We start from the raw sequence: 18,962 nt of genomic DNA, 5'->3' as shown, positions 1-18,962 counted from the left end.
AACATCCGTACCCATCTTCCTCTACTTTATACATGGGACACCTACCACAGCATGGCCTGCCAAGCGGTGCCATGTCTGCACCCGGGATCCGAACCCTCGAACCCTGGGCCTCCGAGAAGCGGAACGTGCGAACTTAACTGCTGCGCCTCCGGGCTGGCCCTAGACTGGGCTTTTGAAGGCACTGATTAGAGAAATGTAAAATGTGTTCCTGTTCAGATACCACCAAGTCAAAACTCTTCCATAATGTGATTACACAGACATTGATTTGGAGTTTAAATCGTGCTCTTGCAGAAAAGAATCAAGGGGGCATGAAGCAGGACTGCCTGTAAGGTAAGCATCTCCAGGGCACCATTGAGAGGCACCCTGAGGCCCAGAGTCTCAACTCTTGGGTTTGCTTCCTGACCCCAAAATCTGCTGGACGTGCAGTCTTTAGCAAGTCATTTCACCGCGGGGAGCCTCAGTTTTCATGTGTATAACAATGGGTTGTGTGAGGATTAGAGACCGTGTATGGGGACATGCTTTTTAAATGGCAGGGTCAATGTTCCCTGGGAGCAGGACAGGTAAATGCTTGGAAAGCAGGCCCTTCTCTAGATCCAGGGCCAAAGACCCAGACTCAGGGGTGGGTGGTGAGGTGGAATGTCCCTGGTGGAGGTGACAAAAATGGCTTTAGTTTGAATGGGCAAGTCTCCAGACTGTGACGAATAAGAGCTGAACTGCGTGAACCTGGCTTCTCAGATATCACAGCTGTCCATCTCCCCACTTCCTCTACTCCCCTTCCCGTCCCAGAAGGGAGTGCCATCTGCCCCAACCCAAATTTCCCTGTCAAAGCCTAGTCACATTACTCACAAAGATGTTGACATCCAGTCCTGGGCTAAGTTGAGAATTCATTGTACTTTCCTTTGCATCATCTCCCCTGGGGCAGAGCGATGGATTCCTCCACCTTCTAAACACTGGCTCAGCACAAAAGTCCTGGCAAGGCTACAAGGCTGTGAACATTTTCTCACCCCAGCCCTAACCTTTCCCTGGGTTAGCGTCCCTGTAAATGGGATTTTCACAAACAGTCACAGCACAGGGGAAGGGCCTGGGCTGACTCTCAGTGGAGTCAGGACTTGGGGACTGTTGTCTCTTGACCGTTCAACCTTCTCTCCCCTTCTCCCTCCTAAGCCAGGGTTTTCCACTTTTCTTTCCTATTAAATCAGTCTAACTCTCAACTGTATTCTATAATCCTTTTGAGAAATGTCGGTCAGGACAGTTTTGACTTCAAGGAACAGAAAGTACGATTTAATCTGTCTTAAGTAAAGAAAACAACTTGCCCAGCTCATGGTACTCAAACAGCTGGATCTGGCTTTAGGCCCTGTGAGGTGTGGAGGCTTAAACAGTGGCGGCAAGACTTCGTCTCTGCCCGTCTATTAGTTCTGCGCCTTGTCTTTGTGGTGGCAAGACCACTCAGCGTTCCATTCTCTCAGCAACCCCACAGAAAAGAGACAACTTCTTCACTAGGCTTCCAGCAACATTGCAGCACTAGCCTCTTTTGCCTGGCCCAGGTCACCTGCCTGCCCTTAAGGCAATCTCTGCGGCCACAGGGATGGAATGATTGGGCAGGACTGGATGGGGAGGTCTGGGGTCAGTTTCACCCAGTTCCACAGGGGCTGAGAATGGGGCAGGGATGGTTGCCCACCACTGAGCAGGATGGATGCTAGAAGGCAGAACAACTGATGTTCATTACAAGTTGTCATGTCAGGAACAGTGGGCCTGGGGCTGGGATAGCTGGGCTCAAAGAAAATCGATGACCAATGGGCTGGTTATCTATTGGTGGCTTTGGGATGGTCTGTCCTGTTCTAATGCCCCAGTGGCAGGCTCTTGAGGGGCTGGAGGTGGAGTGTGGGTTGTTGGTGAGTCCTGCCTGAGACCAATGGACCTCAACTTCTCCATTAGGGGACCCTGTTTCTGTAGTCCTGGACTCTGGCTTCCATGGGTCATGGGTCTTGGCCATAGACATGCTCTGCCTTTCTCTTCCTTCCTCTCTCCAGCCTACAATCAAGGGATGAGGCCACACCACCCATTTCCAGAACCTCAGAGACCCTGGTCTTTTCTAGAAGCCTGAAAGTTCTAAGGCTTTCCTGCTTGGTACCCTCAGAGCAGACCCCCTGAGCAGAGGACTTCCTGGAGGATTGTTGGCCCCAGCTCACTTCTCCCTGCTCCGGTCATCTCTAGGGTTCACCTCTCTTTGAAGCCCTCTCTGGCAATGCCAGGTTTGAACATTCCGGGGATGGGGGTGTTCAGACTACCCAGGCCAAAAGGATCACACACCATGAAATGGAAGAAACCAAGCCTTCATTTCAGCCCCCACCCTCTCAGGCCCCAACATGACAGCACATAGCCTAGTGTCCACTGTGCACAGTCCAGGAGATCCCAGCCCACAATGCAGCATCCCAGATTCTCCAAAGGGGGGTGCCTGGGGTCCCCTGCAGGGGGGGATGGGAACGGGGCCCAGACCCTGAGGAGCAGCACAGAGAAAAGGCGCCAGGTGAGCCCCGGTTCATGATGTAGAGTCCCAGCTATGGGACTGAAGCAGCAGTAGCTGCGTGAGGTCCCTGCTTTGGCCATCATGGGTTCCAGTTACAGAGCCATCCCAAAGGCAAGGACAGCCCCAAGTGTGGGCTCCTGGCACAGGCCAGCTGGCAGAGGTAGTGTAAACACATCTGAAGGTGGGAAGTGCCTGATGACCAAGCCAGGCGCTCTCCAGGAACAACAGGGGTGAGTGGGTAGAGAGGAACCGGTCAGAGGGGAGCAGGGCTCTAGGATACTGGCTGGGCCCAGGAAAAAGGTTCCACAGAAATGGAGGAACTGTAGAGAAAGGCAGGGAGAAACTGCTGGGCAGAGAGAAAGAGGCCACTGGGGACAGAGAGGAGACTAGAGGAGACTGAGAGAGAGGGAGAGACAGGGAGAGAAAGGGGAAGCTGAAGGGCAGAGAGGAGACGGAGGCTTAGTTTTTCCCCTTCTCTTCTCCTACCAGCTCTGTGAACTCTGGGGCAAGTTCTCCTAGCTGGGGAGGAGGACGGGACTCTCCTTTACCAGGCTCCTCCCCCCTTTGAAATTGGGGCCTGGGAACAAGACCGAGTTGAGGGTATGAAAGGACCTGCTCAGCCCTGTTCACACCATTTACCCCACCTATTCCCCAGACTGGGTTTGGGCCCCATCCATCTTGCTTCTCCACCCACTCTGGTGGGTGTCTTCCCTCAGCCTGCCCACACCCTCTCAGGTCCCAACATGACAGCAGGTGGACATCATCTTGCACTCAGGTTGACTCTTCCCTGAGATTGACCTGAATCACAGGCCATTAACTACCCCGGCGCCGCCCGCATGGGCAGAAAGGGAAGGAGAGGGAAGGCGTGGGGTGGGGAGGGAGAGAAGAGGCAGGGGAGTAAGAGCTACACCCACACAGTCAGCTCCAGCCCCAGCAATTCAGAGTCTGCCCTCAATCTCTGGGCCCTAACCACAGAGCAAATCTGAAGAGAGATATTTAAGAATCTATGTAATTTAAGAAATATTTTTATGTGTGTGCATCGGGGTTTAAAAAAAATCTTTAATTCATCATCTCCAAACTCAGTTAAAAACGTTTTTTAAATTGCACTAAATTACTCACGATAGCAGCACCACCTTAGGTAACCAGAACCTACAAATGCTGGATTTTCGATTTCTAATACGTTCTCTCTCTACCTTTAGGGAGGGGAAGATCACTAAACTGGTGGTTTTCATGAGTCAGGCAACACAACCTGCAGGAGCATCTGTCATCCTAACATCAGCTACTCCAGGAGGCCTGAGCTCAAATGCCTACAGGCACCAGAGAGGTACACAAAGGAAGTTCAGAAAATCTTGGTGTCTAGGACTCTGGGAGGTGGAGACAGCGAGAACTGAAGAGCGAGGCCCTGGAGAAAGGGGACAGTCACTCTTTAGTGCCAGTGGAAACTCAGCAGTTGCCCCTGTGCGGGGTTTTTGATTTCAAGAGAAGAGGGAAATTTGGTATACATTTTTAAGACGTGGTATCTCTTGATTTTTAAATGTTACCTCAAAACAAAAAACAAAACACCCCATAGGCCAAACAAAACAAGTCTTATGGCTGGTTTCTCATCTGGCTTTTATGAAATCTTAGAGATTCTAAGATTTTAGGGATCCTAGGATTATTTAGTTCCATGATTCAGAAACTTTAATGTGCATGTAAATACTTGAGGGAACTTGTTAAAATGCAGATTGTGATTCAGTAGGTCTGGGCCTGGATTCTGCATTTCCAACAAGCTCCCCGGTGATGTCACTGCTGCTGGTCCACCAACTACATCTTGTGTAGTGAGGATTTAGTTCATCCTTCTACCTAAGAATTCCCTCTGATTGTACATGCCTGGTCAATGATGTCTCCAGTTCTGCTTGCACACCTCCAGGGACTGGATGCTCACTACCTATGGTCGCAGCCTGAGTGGCTGCAGCTTCTGCTAACTTCGGCCAGGCTCTGCAGCAATGGTGAAGGACACCCAGAGTCAAACATGCCCAGGCCTGGGATCTGGAACATCAGAGTTCCACAGAAGAAACTTCAGTTGGGGACCTATCAGGAAGGGAGTGGACACTGTTGCCAAGAAGAGTCTCTGTCCAGTTGCTTCCTCAGCAGCGCTCAGTTACACAGGAGATACTACTAGTCCCGGGTGTTCTGGTTAATAAAGGTTTGGTGCAATCTGTTTACCTTCCTTTCCCCAAAGTCTTGAAACAACTTTTCTCTGCGCTTGGGCAAGCTATCTGGTTATGCCCACAGGAGAAGGAGCCAGGTTCTGACTTGTGAGGGATGGAGAAGGGAAGGAGGCTTGAGGCTAAACAGAAGCACCTGCCTCCTCAGGCCACAAGACAACCCACGCTCTCCTGGATCAGGTCTCTACCTCCTCTGGAGTTGGGGCATCCAATCCCAGATCCTCCTTCCAGGGTCCTTGAGAGGCCCTGGAGAGGGGACAATCCCCCATCCCAGCATCCCCCGATGGGCTCGGGATCACTGGGGCTGGAGGTCACATGCCCAGTGCTCCATATCCCAAGGCCAATCATCCTGAAGTCCAGCTGTCAGAGCTGGGGGGTGTGGGAACCACCTAGGCCACTCCTCATTTCGCCTTGGAGGGGAACCCAAGCCCAGAGAGTGCATGAGACTTTCCCACGATCACACAGCTGGTTTGCAACCAGCTCCTGTAAAGGCCCAGAATCCTTTGAGGCAGAGCTGGACAGAAGCCACTGGTATTAGCCAGACTTTCAGTCACCTGTAGCAGCAACTTTCAGGAAAAGGACCTTCTGGAATCATCCTGAGGAAAAGAGGAGTGTCTCAGAGGGAAATCATGGGGAGGGGTCATGGGATTCACCTAGGAAGGGGAGGGTCATGGATCCGAGTTTCTTGAAAGAGGGTAGCAGGCAGGGCTTCTGCTCTAACAGACCTCCAGGGGCAGCAGTTACCTTGTCCTTTAGTGAATGTTGCCCCCTAGGGTTCTGTCTCTTGTGCAGTGCACAGCCTGTGAGGCCTGGGGGGAGCCCTGGTTAATGCAGTGGGGGTCAGAGGAGAGGTCACAGAAGGTCATGATTACAGAGGTTCCCATGTCTGCATTCCTGGACCACTCCAGAAATACTAAACCAGAATCCCTGCGGCTGGCGCTGCCCTCCCAGGGGAGATCCCTGGGTTTAGGATCCAGCCTGGGCTCACTGAATCAGAGAGGAATAGGGACACTGGGCTGGGATGGGAAGTTTGCAGGCAGCACTAGGCCTCAGGCTGCGGAAGAGGCTCCTGTCTGCCAGGGAGCATCTCCCGGGCCGTGTATGCAGCCCCCCAGTCTGAGGGGATATTGGCAGCTGGGCGGGAGCTGAGAGGGCAGCACCTGTAGGGACCGGGCTTCACTTTCCGGAGAACTGGCCCGGCCTCGCCTTCTCCAGCTTTTGGCGCCGCTCCGGGGGAATCTCCTGCAGGCTGATGCCGTGGTTGCTGGCCCTGAGGGGAAGGAGGCGGCAGCCTCAGAAAGGGGGAATTGCGGCCGGGAGGGCAGGGCCCAGGTCATCTCTACTTTACGCCGGCGACGTCGAATACAGGGTGGGAGGCAGGGAGAAGGGGTCCACCCGGGCTGTGCCCCGTAACACGCCCTGCCCGCCCATGCCGGCTCCTCACCCCGGTTGCAGGTCAGGCGGTTTGGGGATAGGCTTGTTGAAGCCGCGTCTACCCACTAGCCAGTACGTGTCCTCGACGCCCTTGCCCTGGGGAGGCAGGGGGACGGAGGACTTAGCGGGACTGGGGTGAAGAAGGTGGATCTGCAGGTCGCAGCGAAACCTGGAGATTTGGCGTGCCCCTCGCCAGAGCTGTCGCCCAGCAGGGGGCGGGGCCCGGCCTCACCTTCAGCTCCGTGCGGCCTCGCACCTCCACCTGGAAGCCCTCATCCAGAGCGCGAAGAATCCGCACAGTGCTCATGTTCACGTGGATGCGGTAAGCTGGGACAACGGGGAACGCCGTGAGCTCGGGACTCCCCTCCCGCAGACCCCCTCCCAGGCCGTTACCCCATCGGGCTGCGCGACGTCGCCCTACCCCTCCCGCCTCGGTCACACTCACGCAGACCGGTGGACTCCATGCGCGAGGCAGTGTTCACCGTGTCCCCAAACAGGCAGTACCGCGGCATGGTGAGGCCCACCACGCCCGCCACGCACGGGCCTGCGGAGATGCGCGGGGTCGGCGGGCGGGGCTGGGCTGAAGCTGGCCGTGCCTGGCGTCTGGGCGGCACCTAGGGCCTTGGGGGACTTCAGCACCCCATACTCTCCACCAGCTCCCCAAAGAAACACTCTCAAGTGTACCCTCTTATATTACGATGGGGTGTCTGCTACGCAAAGGAGGCTTCAAGACAAGTCCCCTCTCCCACCCACCCCACGAGTTTGCCTCCTGTGTAGGAAATATGGAGCCGGCCCCAAAGAGGGAGATGGGGTGGTGCCCCGAAGGGCCGGGGCTTACCCGAGTGCAGGCCGATACGGATGCGCACGGGCACCTCGGGCATGTGGCGCATGCGAAAGGACCCCACAGCACTGAGGATGTCCAACGCCATATTTGCGATCTCTGCCGCGTGCCGCTGCCCATTGCGCTGGGGCAGCCCCGAGGCCACCATATAGGCGTCCCCAATTGTCTCCACCTGGGGGAAGGGTTGTGTAAATTCACTACTAAACACCTCTGTCGCCCAAAGTGATTGTCCCTTGTCAGGAGGCCTAAACTGGGGTTAATACAGAGATTCTGGGGAGCCCTCCAGCTGTGGAACTGAGCTGGGGACTGGCAGAAGAGATAAGGTATAAGAGGACTGGAAAAGGGGCTTGGGCTGGCGGCCTGGGGCAGGTGGCTGAGCAGAAAGGGCTGAGCTGGAGGCTGGTGAAGCTGAAGGAGGGCTTGCCTCCCACACACCCCACCTTGTAGACATCGTGGGAGCCAATGATGGCATCAAACAGCGTGTAGAGGTCATTGAGCAGGTCTACCACTTCGATGGGCTCACTCATGGCTGAGATGGTGGTGAAACCCACGATGTCACTAAAGTACAGTGTCACCTCCTCAAAGTACTCGGGCTCCACAGGTGTCCCCATCTTCAGGGCTTCAGCCACAGACCTAGGGATGGCGGGCCATGAGATCACCTGGAGTCTGGCTGGATTCCAGCTGCCCTCCTCACCCGCTTCCCCCTGGCACCCACGGAGGCAGCATCTGCGTCAGCAGGCGGTCTGTCTTCTGCTTTTCCAGCTCCAGTTCCTCTGTGCGCTCCCGGATCAGGTCCTCCAGGTTACTAGAGTACTGTTCCAGCATCCGCAGCATTGAGTCGATGATGTTCGTCTTCCGGCCCTTGTTGATGCTCTTGAACTGGGAGGAGGAGGAAGCTGGTGGGACTGCTGAGGACCTGGGCTGTCATGCCCCTCTCATGGGGTGTACTATGCCTGATCCTTTCCCCTCCATCCATCTTCTACTCATTAAGCCCTGCTGGGGTGCTGGGCACTGTGTTTGCAGACATTATCAGGAGGCATATGGGAAATGGGGGTTCCAAGAGGTTAGCTGTTTTCAGCTGGTAATTGATAGGACACTGGAACCAGTCCAGCTTTGGGCCCCCAGAGCAAGGGTCTTTCTGCCACAATAGGCTGAGCATATACTTGATTCTCAATAAATGTTGTTTGAATTGAACAGAATATTTCTCTTACCCAGAGCTCTGTCTCTTGCTCCAAAGGCCTTCACAGCTCCCATTCTAACTCCACCCCCACCAAACCCCCAGTGCTCAGGCTACCCCTTGGGAAGTAGACGGGAAGATCAGAGGTCCTGCCAGCCTGCCTTCCTGCAGCCTCCGCAGGTTGCTGACAAGTGGCCAGCGGAGCCTTTGCCCAATCCCAGCCCCTGACCAGGTCAAAGGTGCGGTCCATGGAAGGCCGAAGGTCCGGCTGCTCTGCCCAGCACTGTTTCATCAGCTGGATGCACTCCATGGGTGCCTGGTCCATGGACACCGAGGGCCGACACAGCGGTGGGGGGGTCTGCAACCTCTGCACCACTTCTGGAGGCATGAGGAGACCATCAGAGGGGGTGCTCCAGAGCAGAAGCCACCTCTGACTCTGGCCTGATTGTTGAAGCCCAAGATGAGGGGACCGGAAGGGGGCCCTTTGATCAGAGCTTCAATAAGTAGGGGAGTGTAGTGTGGAGGGGGGTTGCTGCGAGTAACAAGAGGATCCTGTACCGTGTGGGACGGGGGACAGTAAGACATGACAGGCAAAGAGATGAATATTTATTGAATATAAGAAAAGTGAGAGGGTGATCAAGTAGCTTGCCGAGTCCTATAGATGATAAGTATATATGGATTTGCACCAGATGCGACTGCTGTCTTTCCCCTCCCCACCTTACCCTGCTGCTTCCCTGGAGCCCCTAAGAACCAGAGATGAGCCTGCTCTGTCAGCTGGGGGGGGGCAGGTTTGGTCCAGGATCAGGACAGAGGAAACCTCTGAGGTCTGGGCACAGAAGCCCACCCCCTCCCATCCTGATGCTTGGCTCTCCACTGCCCTGCTGCTTCAGACCCCAGCTTTAAGGGAGGCCCACATAATTAAACTCATCATCCCGCGTTAGGGAAAAGAGGGAGGCTGGCTCTGGCATGGCTCTGCCTAACATCTGGGTGCCTTTCTGGTCCTAACGTTATGCGAGGGGCGTCCCTACCCTCGGGAGTCAGCTCCAGCATGGCGTAGGGGGTGCTGCGGCACACGACCTCCTGAATGATGATGCCCAGGCTGAAGACATCGCCGGCCAGCGTTCCCTGGCGCTCCAGGGCTGGGTCCCGAAGCAGCTCTGGGGCTGTCCATAGCTGGTCTGGGGATGGGAAAGGGGGCGTGCGCACTTCTGCCTTGGGGGAGCTGGGGACAGACCCCCACTCTCCCCAGAAAACCCAGGCTCGCACCCGCTCACCAAGCCCCCAGTCTGAGTCTGGCCCTGCATCCTGCAGCTATCACCAAGAGAAACTACCAGAAACCCAAAGCCTGTCTCCGAGAAAGCCAGGCCCTCACAAATAGGCCCTGCCCTTCAGACAAAGCGGCACCCAGGGAAGACTCCGTCCCTCGGGCACAAGCCCCGCCCTTAGGCAAAGCCCCACTTAGAGCCGACTCGAGAGCAAGGACGGGGCTCCGCCCCTCAGGCGCAATTCCTGCCCCCTAAGAAGACCCCGCTACCCACCCCGCCCTCCCCCCTCCCACACACACACAGAGGTCACAAGACCTTTTCCATAGCAGGAGTGGCGTCCTGTGGATGTGGGATGGCAAGAGTGTGAGGGCGGAGGGAGGGAGGGGCTCTTGAACTGATGGGGATCCCGGGGGTATGCTCGTCCGCGCGGGAGGCAACCGGGAAATCCTACCCTCCGCGCTGGGAGGCTCCGGTAACACCTTCTGCGCTTCCAGCAGTCGCCCGTGGCCGTGGTCGGTGACTTTAAGCACGAACCTCCCGTCCACCACGCAGTTCCGTGACTTCAGCCGCCCGTGAGCCACGCCTCGATGGTGCAAATACCTCATTCCCTGGCAGGGGTCGGGTAAGAGGCAGCCTGACCCCGCGCCGTTCCCTTGCCCTCTCCTCCCTCCCACCCCTCCCACCCCTCCTTCCACCCCACACACCTTGATGAGGTCCAGTAGGAGGGAGGACTTGAACATCCAGTCCAGCTTTATGTCTCTCTGGGCGAGGAGGTCGTGGAGGGAGCCCCGGGCACAGTGCTCTGAGACCACAGCCAGCATGCCTTCCCTGGGAGCCGCGGCGCCGCTGCTTCCCCCCGCCAGGAAAAGCCCCAGGTAGAGAGCCACGTTCTCGTGCCGGAGCTCCCGGAGCTGAGAGGGGCAAAGTTAACAGGCATGTTCTGTCCTGGGGGCCACGTGGGGAGGGCGCTGTTATTCAGGTCTGGTTTCAAGTATCCAAATTCGGAAGATGGGATAAAAAAGGTAAATGGAAATGACTTCTCTCTCTGGGAAAGACAACATGATCAAAGGCCACTGTTCTCATGCTGAGTATGGTTTAGCTGCATGTTAGGGATGAAGAGACAACCTTGCACTGGTAGTCAGGACCCAGGCAGGTTCTGATTTAGTAACCGTAAGACTTGGAACTGCCCAGGGTCTTCAGGGAAAACACGTTGTGAAGGAGAAGCACCACCCCTCTTCCCTTCTGATGTAACAGCCTTTGCGGGGAGAGCCAAGGAGAAGCTGCATTGCTTTCAAGAAACACCAGAAACGGCTTGTGTCAGTGTCTCAGCAGGCCCTCTGGCGGCTTCGCTTGGTTACAGCATTGAGTCAGACATGTCTGAGGCTCCCATCCTTCCCAGCTTCTGAAGGAGGGACTGAGCAGCCAAGCTGTGGTCCCAGAGGAGCCATCAACAAAGTCACACCCACTCCACAGGACTGAGCACCCTCACAATCCGGGCATGCTGGGAAAAAGGGAGCTAGCAGGTGACCGGCCGCCTTTTCTAGCTTTTCTTTTGTCCACATGCCCGGTAAGGGGCTCCTTTCCATTTTAAACACTTGCTGTTAAATGGTGATTTAGTCCATTGACCCATACAGGTAGTCTATTTAAGTCATTCTGCAGCTGTGGTCAAGAGCTCCTGTGGAGATGTCAGGGAAGGAAGGAGCCCTTCCTTCCTGTTGGGGGGAATAAGGCATTAAGGTTGGAAGGACCAAAGTAAGCCAGTTTATGGCCTCCTTGCCAACTTTCCACTTCACTCAGTATGTATCAACTAGGCCATTCTGTGCACAGAACTGGAAACCCACTTTTTATCTTCTATCATTCACTCAACAAACATTCATTGAGTCTCTCTAGTGTTCCAGACACTGTGCTGGGTGCCGGAAATACAATGGAGGGGGCAAGGGGAAGCCCTAACTCAGCTTACAGACAAGCGAGGAAGGCAGATAAGAAATAAGCACAGAGATGAACATACAATTACAAAAATTATGATAAGAACATCAAAGGATAGAACTAGCGTTATGAGCAAGCATAATGGGAAACCTACTTTAGAGAGGAGGGGACACTTTACTGAGACCTTCTTGTTCTCTCCCACATTGGAGCCTAGCTCTGTGCCCAGTTGCAAAGAGAAGGCAAGGAGGGAGGAGATGATGGCCACCCCACACCACACATCACAAGCCCAGCTCTCACCTTGGAGAAGGCTGTCTTGGTTGCTGGGCGGATAGCGATGTGCTGATCCCCTGGGAATTTCTTCAGCCAAACCCAGTCTCCCTGGAGCAGAGAGATGGGAGTAGGGAATTCAATTCCTTCGAACCCCATGATGCAAGGAGCCCAAGAGCCCCCACATTTTCATTGGCCCACTGCCCCAGGACACATCTTCCTATGAAAGAGAGCATCAAGAGCAAGGGCTTTGGTGTCTTCCAGTGCACTGCCAGCTGAGTGAGAGCCAGCCCTAGGTGAGAGAGATGCAGAAGGCCTGTATGGCTGTCCTCACCACCCCAGATGTGCTCACCAACGGTTCTATTAAGCAAGCTGTTACCACCACAAATGTCATTGAAATCACAACTCATCACCATCTGTTGCCATGCGAGAGCACTGTGCTAGGAGTCAGGAGTCTGGGTAGATCAGTCTTTATTATAGACTAACTGTGAAGTGTAGGCAGCTCCCCTCCGGGCTGTGGGTCTCGCTGTCCTCAGCTGTTGGCAAGGCCAGTTCATGGGCATGCCACCTGTGCGGTCAAACAGGGCCCCATGCTCACAAGAGCCTGAGCTTGGCTCAATGATCCACTGTTGTCATCTTGAAAGAACAAGGGGCTCTTCATTTTTATTTTGTCCGAGACCTTGAAATTATGTGGCTGCCCTTGTCATTTGATAAAGTATCTGGACTAGAAGGCAATTTAGGGGGTTTGGTACTGACTCCTAAAGAGCATTTGGAAATAAACGTGGAGGCATTTTTAATTGTCAAAAGAACTGAGGGCTGTGTTTAGTGCACAGAGGCAGAGACAAAAGACACTAAACATCCTTCAAGTCACAGGGTAGTCCCATACAATGAAGAACAACCTGCCCAAAATGACAACAGTGCCCCTCTGAGAAATGGCCGTGATGGCCTCTAGCGGACGTCCCAGGAGCCTCTGCATTCTCGCAGTGACCTAACATTCAGGAGCTCTAAACCTCCACTCCTGAGCTCACTCTCAGTGCTGCCTGACTCTGTTCTCACTGTCTCCACCCATCCCACCACATTCAGATTTGCTGACCCCATAGTTAGTGTCCTAATGCCCTTTTGTGACTTTCTTCTTCCCCTCTAAGGTTTGTTCCTGAGTCTGATCTGAGTTGGGTGGAAATGCTGGGTGGGGCCAAGACTTGGGCCTGGCTGGAGTTGGGGAGAGCCCCGTCTGGAAACTCCCCTTCCTGAACAATCCATGTTCTGGAAATGTCCTTTTTGTGACCATGAGACCACATCCCAGATGCCCCTCTGCCCCGGTGTTTCCAGGGAGGCCTGTGCCCTTCAGTAACCTGAAGGCTTGGATCATTGAGGGGGCAGGGCTAGGGATTCCCAACAGGGCCAGAGATGGCCTCAGTGGCCAACATGCTCCCTACTAGCTCAAGCCTTCGGCCTCTGAGCCACTGTGATTGGCCTTAGAGGAGCCCTCACCTGGATGACAGCTAAGGGAAAATCCTGGGGCTGGGTGGATTCCCAGATGCTCCCCTAAGGAATCCATCACCTCTCCCTAGATTCTGTTCTGGGCTCCCATCCCCATTTCCTGGAGCCTGCAGGATATGACATTACTGCTACCTCCCTAGAGAGGTTGCCTCCTCTGTGCCCCCAACCTGAGCGTCCCTTCTCTCCCTGCCCCTCCAGGAAGAGAGCTCAGCCTGGGTGGGGTCAGGCTCACCTCATAGAGGCCAATGTTGGAGCTATCCATGGGCTGGCTGGGGACGCTGCGAATGTCTGACACGCTGCGGGCAGCCAGACTCGATCGACTCCCCTGGATCACCTAGGAGGGTAGAGGTCAGTGCAAGGGCTCAAAATATACTGTGGGCTCAGAGTCCTGGGTTGAGGTCAGGCTGGGTTCTGGGGATTAAAGAGGGGAGGGGAAGGAATCTTAATTAGGGAAGGTGATAATGACATCACTTCCCAAGTGCACAGCACTTTACAGCTTATAAGACAAACATAGTCATTTTCTTGTTGGAGTTTCAACTGCCCCAGGAAAGCAGTCAGCACAGGGCTCTTATCCTCATTGTGCACACGAGGGTGCTGATCCCCAGAGCTCAGACCTAGGACAGAACCAGGACAGAGACCAGGCCTTCCCAGGTAGGGGCTGGAGTGAGGCTGGCCCAGGAAGGGGACCAGATATACAGGGGAGGATCTACAGGGGAGCTATACAGCTGAATCCTCATTCCCTGCCTCCCCCACCTTTCGAGAGCTGCCCCCCTGAGGGTGGAGGAAGGTGATGTCGTCCAGAGTCAGGATGATCTTGTTGGGGCCGGAGGCCATTTGGATGTGAAGGAGCCGGTGCCTGGTAGGGGAAGGAGGTCATCTCCCCAAAGGAGACCAAGTCCATGAGAAGAAGCCAGCAGGGGATGATTTTGGCTCAGGGGAGGGCTGCTATCCCCAAACCGGACATCCCCTGGGACTCTGCCAGCCCTCCAGGATCCATCCCCTTTTCCCCCTCCAAAAAATCCTGCCTTCTTCTACTCTTGAGTGAGCCCAGCCTGCTGTCTTTGCTGCACAGTTGCATTTCTGGCAGATAAAGAACCAAGCTCACCTCCTACCTACCTCACTCCCCTACTCACCTCACATAATGGGCCAGGAAGACCCCTGCCAGCCCCATCCCAACGGCCAGGAGGAAGCCGATAAAGACGAGGCGGGGCTCCACTCCTAGAGAGTCAGTGAGAGGAGGGACGCTGAGGACTGTAGCCGAGGGGAGGCGCCCTCTCTCGAGAGGCAAGCAATCTCGTCAAAGGGGGATGGGAGCCCGGAACAGGATCTAGGGAAAGGCCACGCGTTCAGCAAAGGGAGTGTCTGGGAATGCTGGAAAGGTTCCCAGAGAGCTTTTGGGGTTCCACAAGAGAGGAGTCCTGCACAAGCCAGAGATCTGAGGAGGACCTGGAAGGGCCTCTAAGAGGAGTTACAGGTCGAGAGTTCACTCTCAGCACTATGGGAGGGTCCACGGCGACTGTCCCAGTCGGGGCTGGGGTGCTCGCCCTCACCTCCGTTGCAGATGTCGTCTGGGTCAAACCAGCACCAGGGGTCCGGCCCAGGCCCCCGTCCCCCTCTAGGAAAATGCACCGGGGTCCCAGCCGACCAGAGGGAGCCTCGGGTGGGGTCCAGCATGTATGTGGCGAACAGCCGGTCCCCCGCCGCATCCGTGTCCAGCAGCACAAACTGGGGCTCCTCGGCTCCTCCCAGGGCCCCGCAGAAGCCGGGGACCTGAGCATCCCGGACGTGGTGGGCCACGGCTGCTCCGGACACCCAGCTGCCACCTGCAGCTGCCCGCGCCCGCGCCACGCCCCCCGCCAACAAGTAGACCGCGTCGTAGATGGTGCCGAAGAGTGGGGATACCTGGGGAAGGAGAGTAGGGGGCTCAGGGTTTGGGGTCACTACCCATAAACAGACCGGGACTCCCTGGCCCCGCCTATCCGTTCACTGAGCGCTTTGGGCCCTTCAAGCCCTTCAAGGCCGGCGTGTGTTCACTGTGCCCACCTCCTAGTTAGAGGTTCCCCAAGCCCCTCCCCCGTAGCTATCTCTTCCTGTCTCTCCATTGGCTGTCCCACTCCTTTTCCCCACTGACTTCTCTTCTTTTTAGGATCATTAAGCTTCTCTCGGCTTTGGCTAATTCTAACTCTCCATCACCTACAGCCCCTCTCTTCCCTTTCCTGCTGGTTTCTCTGCATATATTTTTTAAAAACTTTTTAAAAATTGAGCAATAATTGACATATAACATTATATTAGTTTCAGGTGTACAATATAATGACTTGATATTTGTATATATCGCAAAATGATCAATATGATCCTTACATATATTTTTACTACTCTCATTATCTACTATTCACCTAAAAGTCTCTTTCCCATCTTTTCGTTGGCTTCTATTTTCTATTTCCCCTTCTTTTCATTTCCCACCTGATCTAACGGAGCCTCTCTGTCATTCCCAGTTCCCATCTCTCACAGCGAAGCACTAGGGAGATATCAGTGTACAAGATGGAGTCCCTGTCCCGGGGCCTCTTTCGTCTAGTGGAGGAGATAGGCAGGGATGCTAAAGCAGTGCACTGAATGGGGGTGGGGAGCGGTAACTGGAGGAGCTTCAGAGACAGGAAACAGGACTCCAACCCAGGCTAGCAGAAGAGGAGAGGCTTCTGGAAGTGACCATCCCTCGGGGGATGAGTCAGAATTATCTGGGGGAGGGTAGGGACAGTACACCCAGCAACACAGATATAAAAGAGGAGGACATATTTAGGAAACCCAAAGTAGCTCACTCTGGCTGAAGTTCAAAGAAGAAGGAAGAGAGGAAGACAGGAGACCTGGTGAAGCCATGTGAAGAGACCTGCATCTATGCAGGGTGAGGAGGTGGCTTTGAACAGGGGTGTGACATTGTCAGATTTGTCAGATTTCTGAAGTTCTGATTGTTGATCTGATTGTTGGGTGGAGAAAGGCCTGGGGCAGCTGAGAGTTGAAGCAGAGACCACCTGAGAGATTTTGTTTGGAGATGTGGGCCAGAGGTGCTATGGCCTGAACTAGGGCAGTGACAAGGAGAATGGAGGAAGTGGATGGATGCTAATGACCTTTAGGAAGTAAAAGTGACAGGACTTGATGTCTGGATGTAGGGGCAAAAGGTTAGAGGAATCAAGGGTGACTCCCAGGGGTCTCACTTGGGCAGCTGAGTGGAAGGCTGTGCTACTTACTGAGAACTGAAAAGTTTCTTTCTCCACTTTCTCCATCTTCCCTCATCCCATCTCACCATGGTTCCTAACTCTTGTTCTTCTATTTTCCCATCCGTTCTCCCCATTGGCTACCCCAAATCCTCTTGAGGGAGACTAGGGGCACTTATGGGGAATATTTCAACCCCCCTTGGTTCACAGTCCTCTCTCATGTGCTCCCCTTTGAGAAGGGCCTTTGTGGTGGTTAGTTTACTGCCCACTGGCATCTAAATTCCCTTCTATCTTAGTGGTTCCTATCTTCCCTTTTGTGAATGAGGTGGAGCTAGATGGTCTGAACTGAGACTCTGGGTTCTCAGGGAATCCTGGGGACTAACTGGATGCTGGGAATAAGCTGTGGATCTAAATGATTACAGAAGCCCCTGGCTCCACCTAGGGACTTCTCACACCTAGGGACTTCTACTTCTCACAAGCTGGCAAGGCCCTCCAAAAGAGAAGACCCCTAGATGAAACCCCAGAGCAAACACCTCTGAACTGAATGAAGGTTGGGTCTGCATCCTCCCTCCTTCCTGCTCTCTTAGGAATACCAGCTGTGTACTACAGACTGTATGTTTTGGTGGTGCTGGAAGCAGGTGTACTTTTAAGTTGGCTGCAAAAGATGTTTCAGTGTAAAGTTCATTTGAGTTTACTCCTTGGTGTTGGGCTCGAGGGGTCTCATGCCTACTCTCTAGAAGCAATCCTAACACACTAAGATTCCCCAAGCAAGACCACAGCCTCTACATTACCCAGGAAACTCCGGAACAGCTAGAGCTAGTTATTCTGTCCCTGTTGGCATCCTCCTCCTCTCTCCCGTCTCTCCATTCTCCTCTCGTTCCATTGGCTCTATCCACTTCTCCTCTCATTGCCTCCTCCCTCCTCTCCCCTTTGGCTATCCCAGCTCTCCTCCTCTTTTCCCTCCTCCCTGGTCCCTCTACCTGCTGCAGATTGAGGTCAGAGGGCAGCTCCTGGTGCTCTTGGGCCCTGCGCAGGCTGTCCAGCACGCTGCCTCCCAGGGGACAGTGGCGCGTGAGGGTGAGCACCGCATCATGGGCCCTGCGAAGCTGGGAGTTGTTGGCAAGTACCGCCAAGGCCTCCGGGCCTGGGGACAAGGCGTAGTGGAGCGTGTCAAAGGGCAGGAAGACCAGGGAGCCATCAGCCAGGCCCAGCTCCTCTGCAGCCTCCAGTAGGCAGCGCTGCTCCTCGCCGCCCAGCAGCACGGAGTGCATCACCATGATCACTGCTGCGGACGCAGAGACTCGGCTCACCGCCCGGTCCCACTACCCTCGGCACCGCTGACCTCCCCGCACCCTACAGGGGAGCCTACCTCTGACTCTGGGCCCGTCCCGGACCCTCCTCAGGGCCTCCCGGGCCCCAGATAGGTCCGAGGGCTCCATGGAAGTCACTAGGGCAACGGGCAGCCCCCGGGCCCTGAGTGCGGTGGACAGTGCGCGTCCCGCCTCCACCCACAGGTCCTGGGGGGCGGTGACCAAGGCCACATGCGCCCAGCGGAACTCGCGAAGGAGGGCGTAGAGGGCGTCCGCCGCAGGTGTCACGGCCGGAGCCGTGGTGCCCGCCGCTCGCGTCCCAGGGCAGCCCCAGGGCACCAGCGTGACCCCCGCCTCTTGGGCTAGTAGCTCGGCCGGCCGGCAGGCTGCAGGGTTCACGGGACCCACGAGGCCGGAGACGCGGGCCAGCGCGGAGGACACCGCCCCCAGCGAGCCTGGCGTCCGGCACGGCTCGGGCAGCAGCGCCACCTCGAAGCGGGGCCCGCCTTCCAGGGCAGGGTCGTGGTTCAGGCGGGCGGCGGCCAGGCGGGCGGCCAGCTCCGGGCGGGCGCGGGCAAAGATGGGGTCGCAGGCCCAGGGCCCCAGCACCCCGACTCTGAATACGGCGGAGAGGACGGAGGGCGGCAGGAGAAGCAGCAGCAGCAGGAGCCGGAGCCGAGGCCAGGGCCGGGGCAGGGTCCGGAGAAGGCCGGGCGGAGACCGAGGCCACCGCGCGGGGGCGCAGAGCCGGGGGTCGGGAAGTCCACCGGCAAGGAGAGCGCAGGCGGTCATTGCCGGCTTCTGGGAGCATAAACAGAACAGGATGAGCGGAGGAGACCCCCTAGAACTCTCTCTGCAACCCCTAGTTTCTCAGAGCCCGTTAACCCGTGGTGTGTCTCCACTTCCACATCCCCCTCTCCAGGCTTGGACAACTATATGGAGTCAGGGGTATAGCCTGGAAGAACCCCCTGCTTTGCTATGCTTCCAGCTTCCCCCTTATCTGCCCTTCCCCCCGCATCAGAGCCGTCGGGGGTCAGTGAGGACACGCCCCACGCCCTTCCGTGGTCTCTCCCGGGCAAAAGGCACCTGGAATCCGCGAGGAGGGACCTTTGTCACTCACCGGAAAGTCCGGAGCTCGGGCCCAGGGCTGGGGTGAGGGGTCACAGGGCCGCTCCTGCTTCTGACGCCCTCCCACAGGTCTCCTTTGCCAGGGCCCAGGGCGAGGGGTGTGGGAACAGCAGGCCAGAGGGCTTAATCTCTCCAAGCTGATTAGGGTCTCTTAATCAGGCAGGGAGGGGCTGG

General features: G+C 55.8%; 1 protein-coding gene across 1 annotated transcript; it reads right to left on the bottom strand.

Moving 5' to 3' along the window:
- Nucleotides 1-3,566: 3,566 nt before the first annotated feature.
- On the bottom strand, nt 3,567-18,717 carry GUCY2D (guanylate cyclase 2D, retinal). Its single transcript, XM_023653728.2, has 19 exons — nt 17,720-18,717; nt 17,331-17,635; nt 14,695-15,046; nt 14,278-14,362; nt 13,898-14,000; nt 13,377-13,478; nt 11,675-11,755; nt 10,156-10,362; nt 9,903-10,059; nt 9,215-9,364; nt 8,416-8,564; nt 7,725-7,888; nt 7,450-7,642; nt 7,007-7,181; nt 6,614-6,712; nt 6,401-6,495; nt 6,179-6,264; nt 5,895-6,004; nt 3,567-5,330 (listed from the first exon to the last, which is right to left on the bottom strand). Exons 1-18 carry the CDS (start codon nt 18,450-18,452, stop codon nt 5,911-5,913), a joined length of 3,330 nt encoding a protein of 1,109 aa, XP_023509496.2. The 5' UTR covers nt 18,453-18,717; the 3' UTR covers nt 3,567-5,330; nt 5,895-5,910.
- Nucleotides 18,718-18,962: the final 245 nt, after the last annotated feature.

Source organism: Equus caballus, chromosome 11 (genome assembly GCF_041296265.1).
Source record: "Equus caballus isolate H_3958 breed thoroughbred chromosome 11, TB-T2T, whole genome shotgun sequence".
Taxonomy (NCBI): Eukaryota; Metazoa; Chordata; class Mammalia; order Perissodactyla; family Equidae; genus Equus; species Equus caballus.
Note: the sequence above shows the minus strand (reverse complement) of the source record. Positions and strands in the feature narration are given on the sequence as shown.

Excerpts from the sequence above, each read along its gene's own strand:
- GUCY2D (XM_023653728.2), bottom strand. The coding sequence starts at position 18,452 with ATGACCGCCTGCGCTCTCCTTGCCGGTGGACTTCCCGACCCCCGGCTC. Across the intron at positions 8,565-9,214 it reads GCTGGAGCTGACTCCCGAGG|AAGTGGTGCAGAGGTTGCAG; the intron begins GTAGGGACGCCC and ends TCATGCCTCCAG. Across the intron at positions 6,265-6,400 it reads GAGGCCGCACGGAGCTGAAG|GGCAAGGGCGTCGAGGACAC; the intron begins GTGAGGCCGGGC and ends CTGCCTCCCCAG.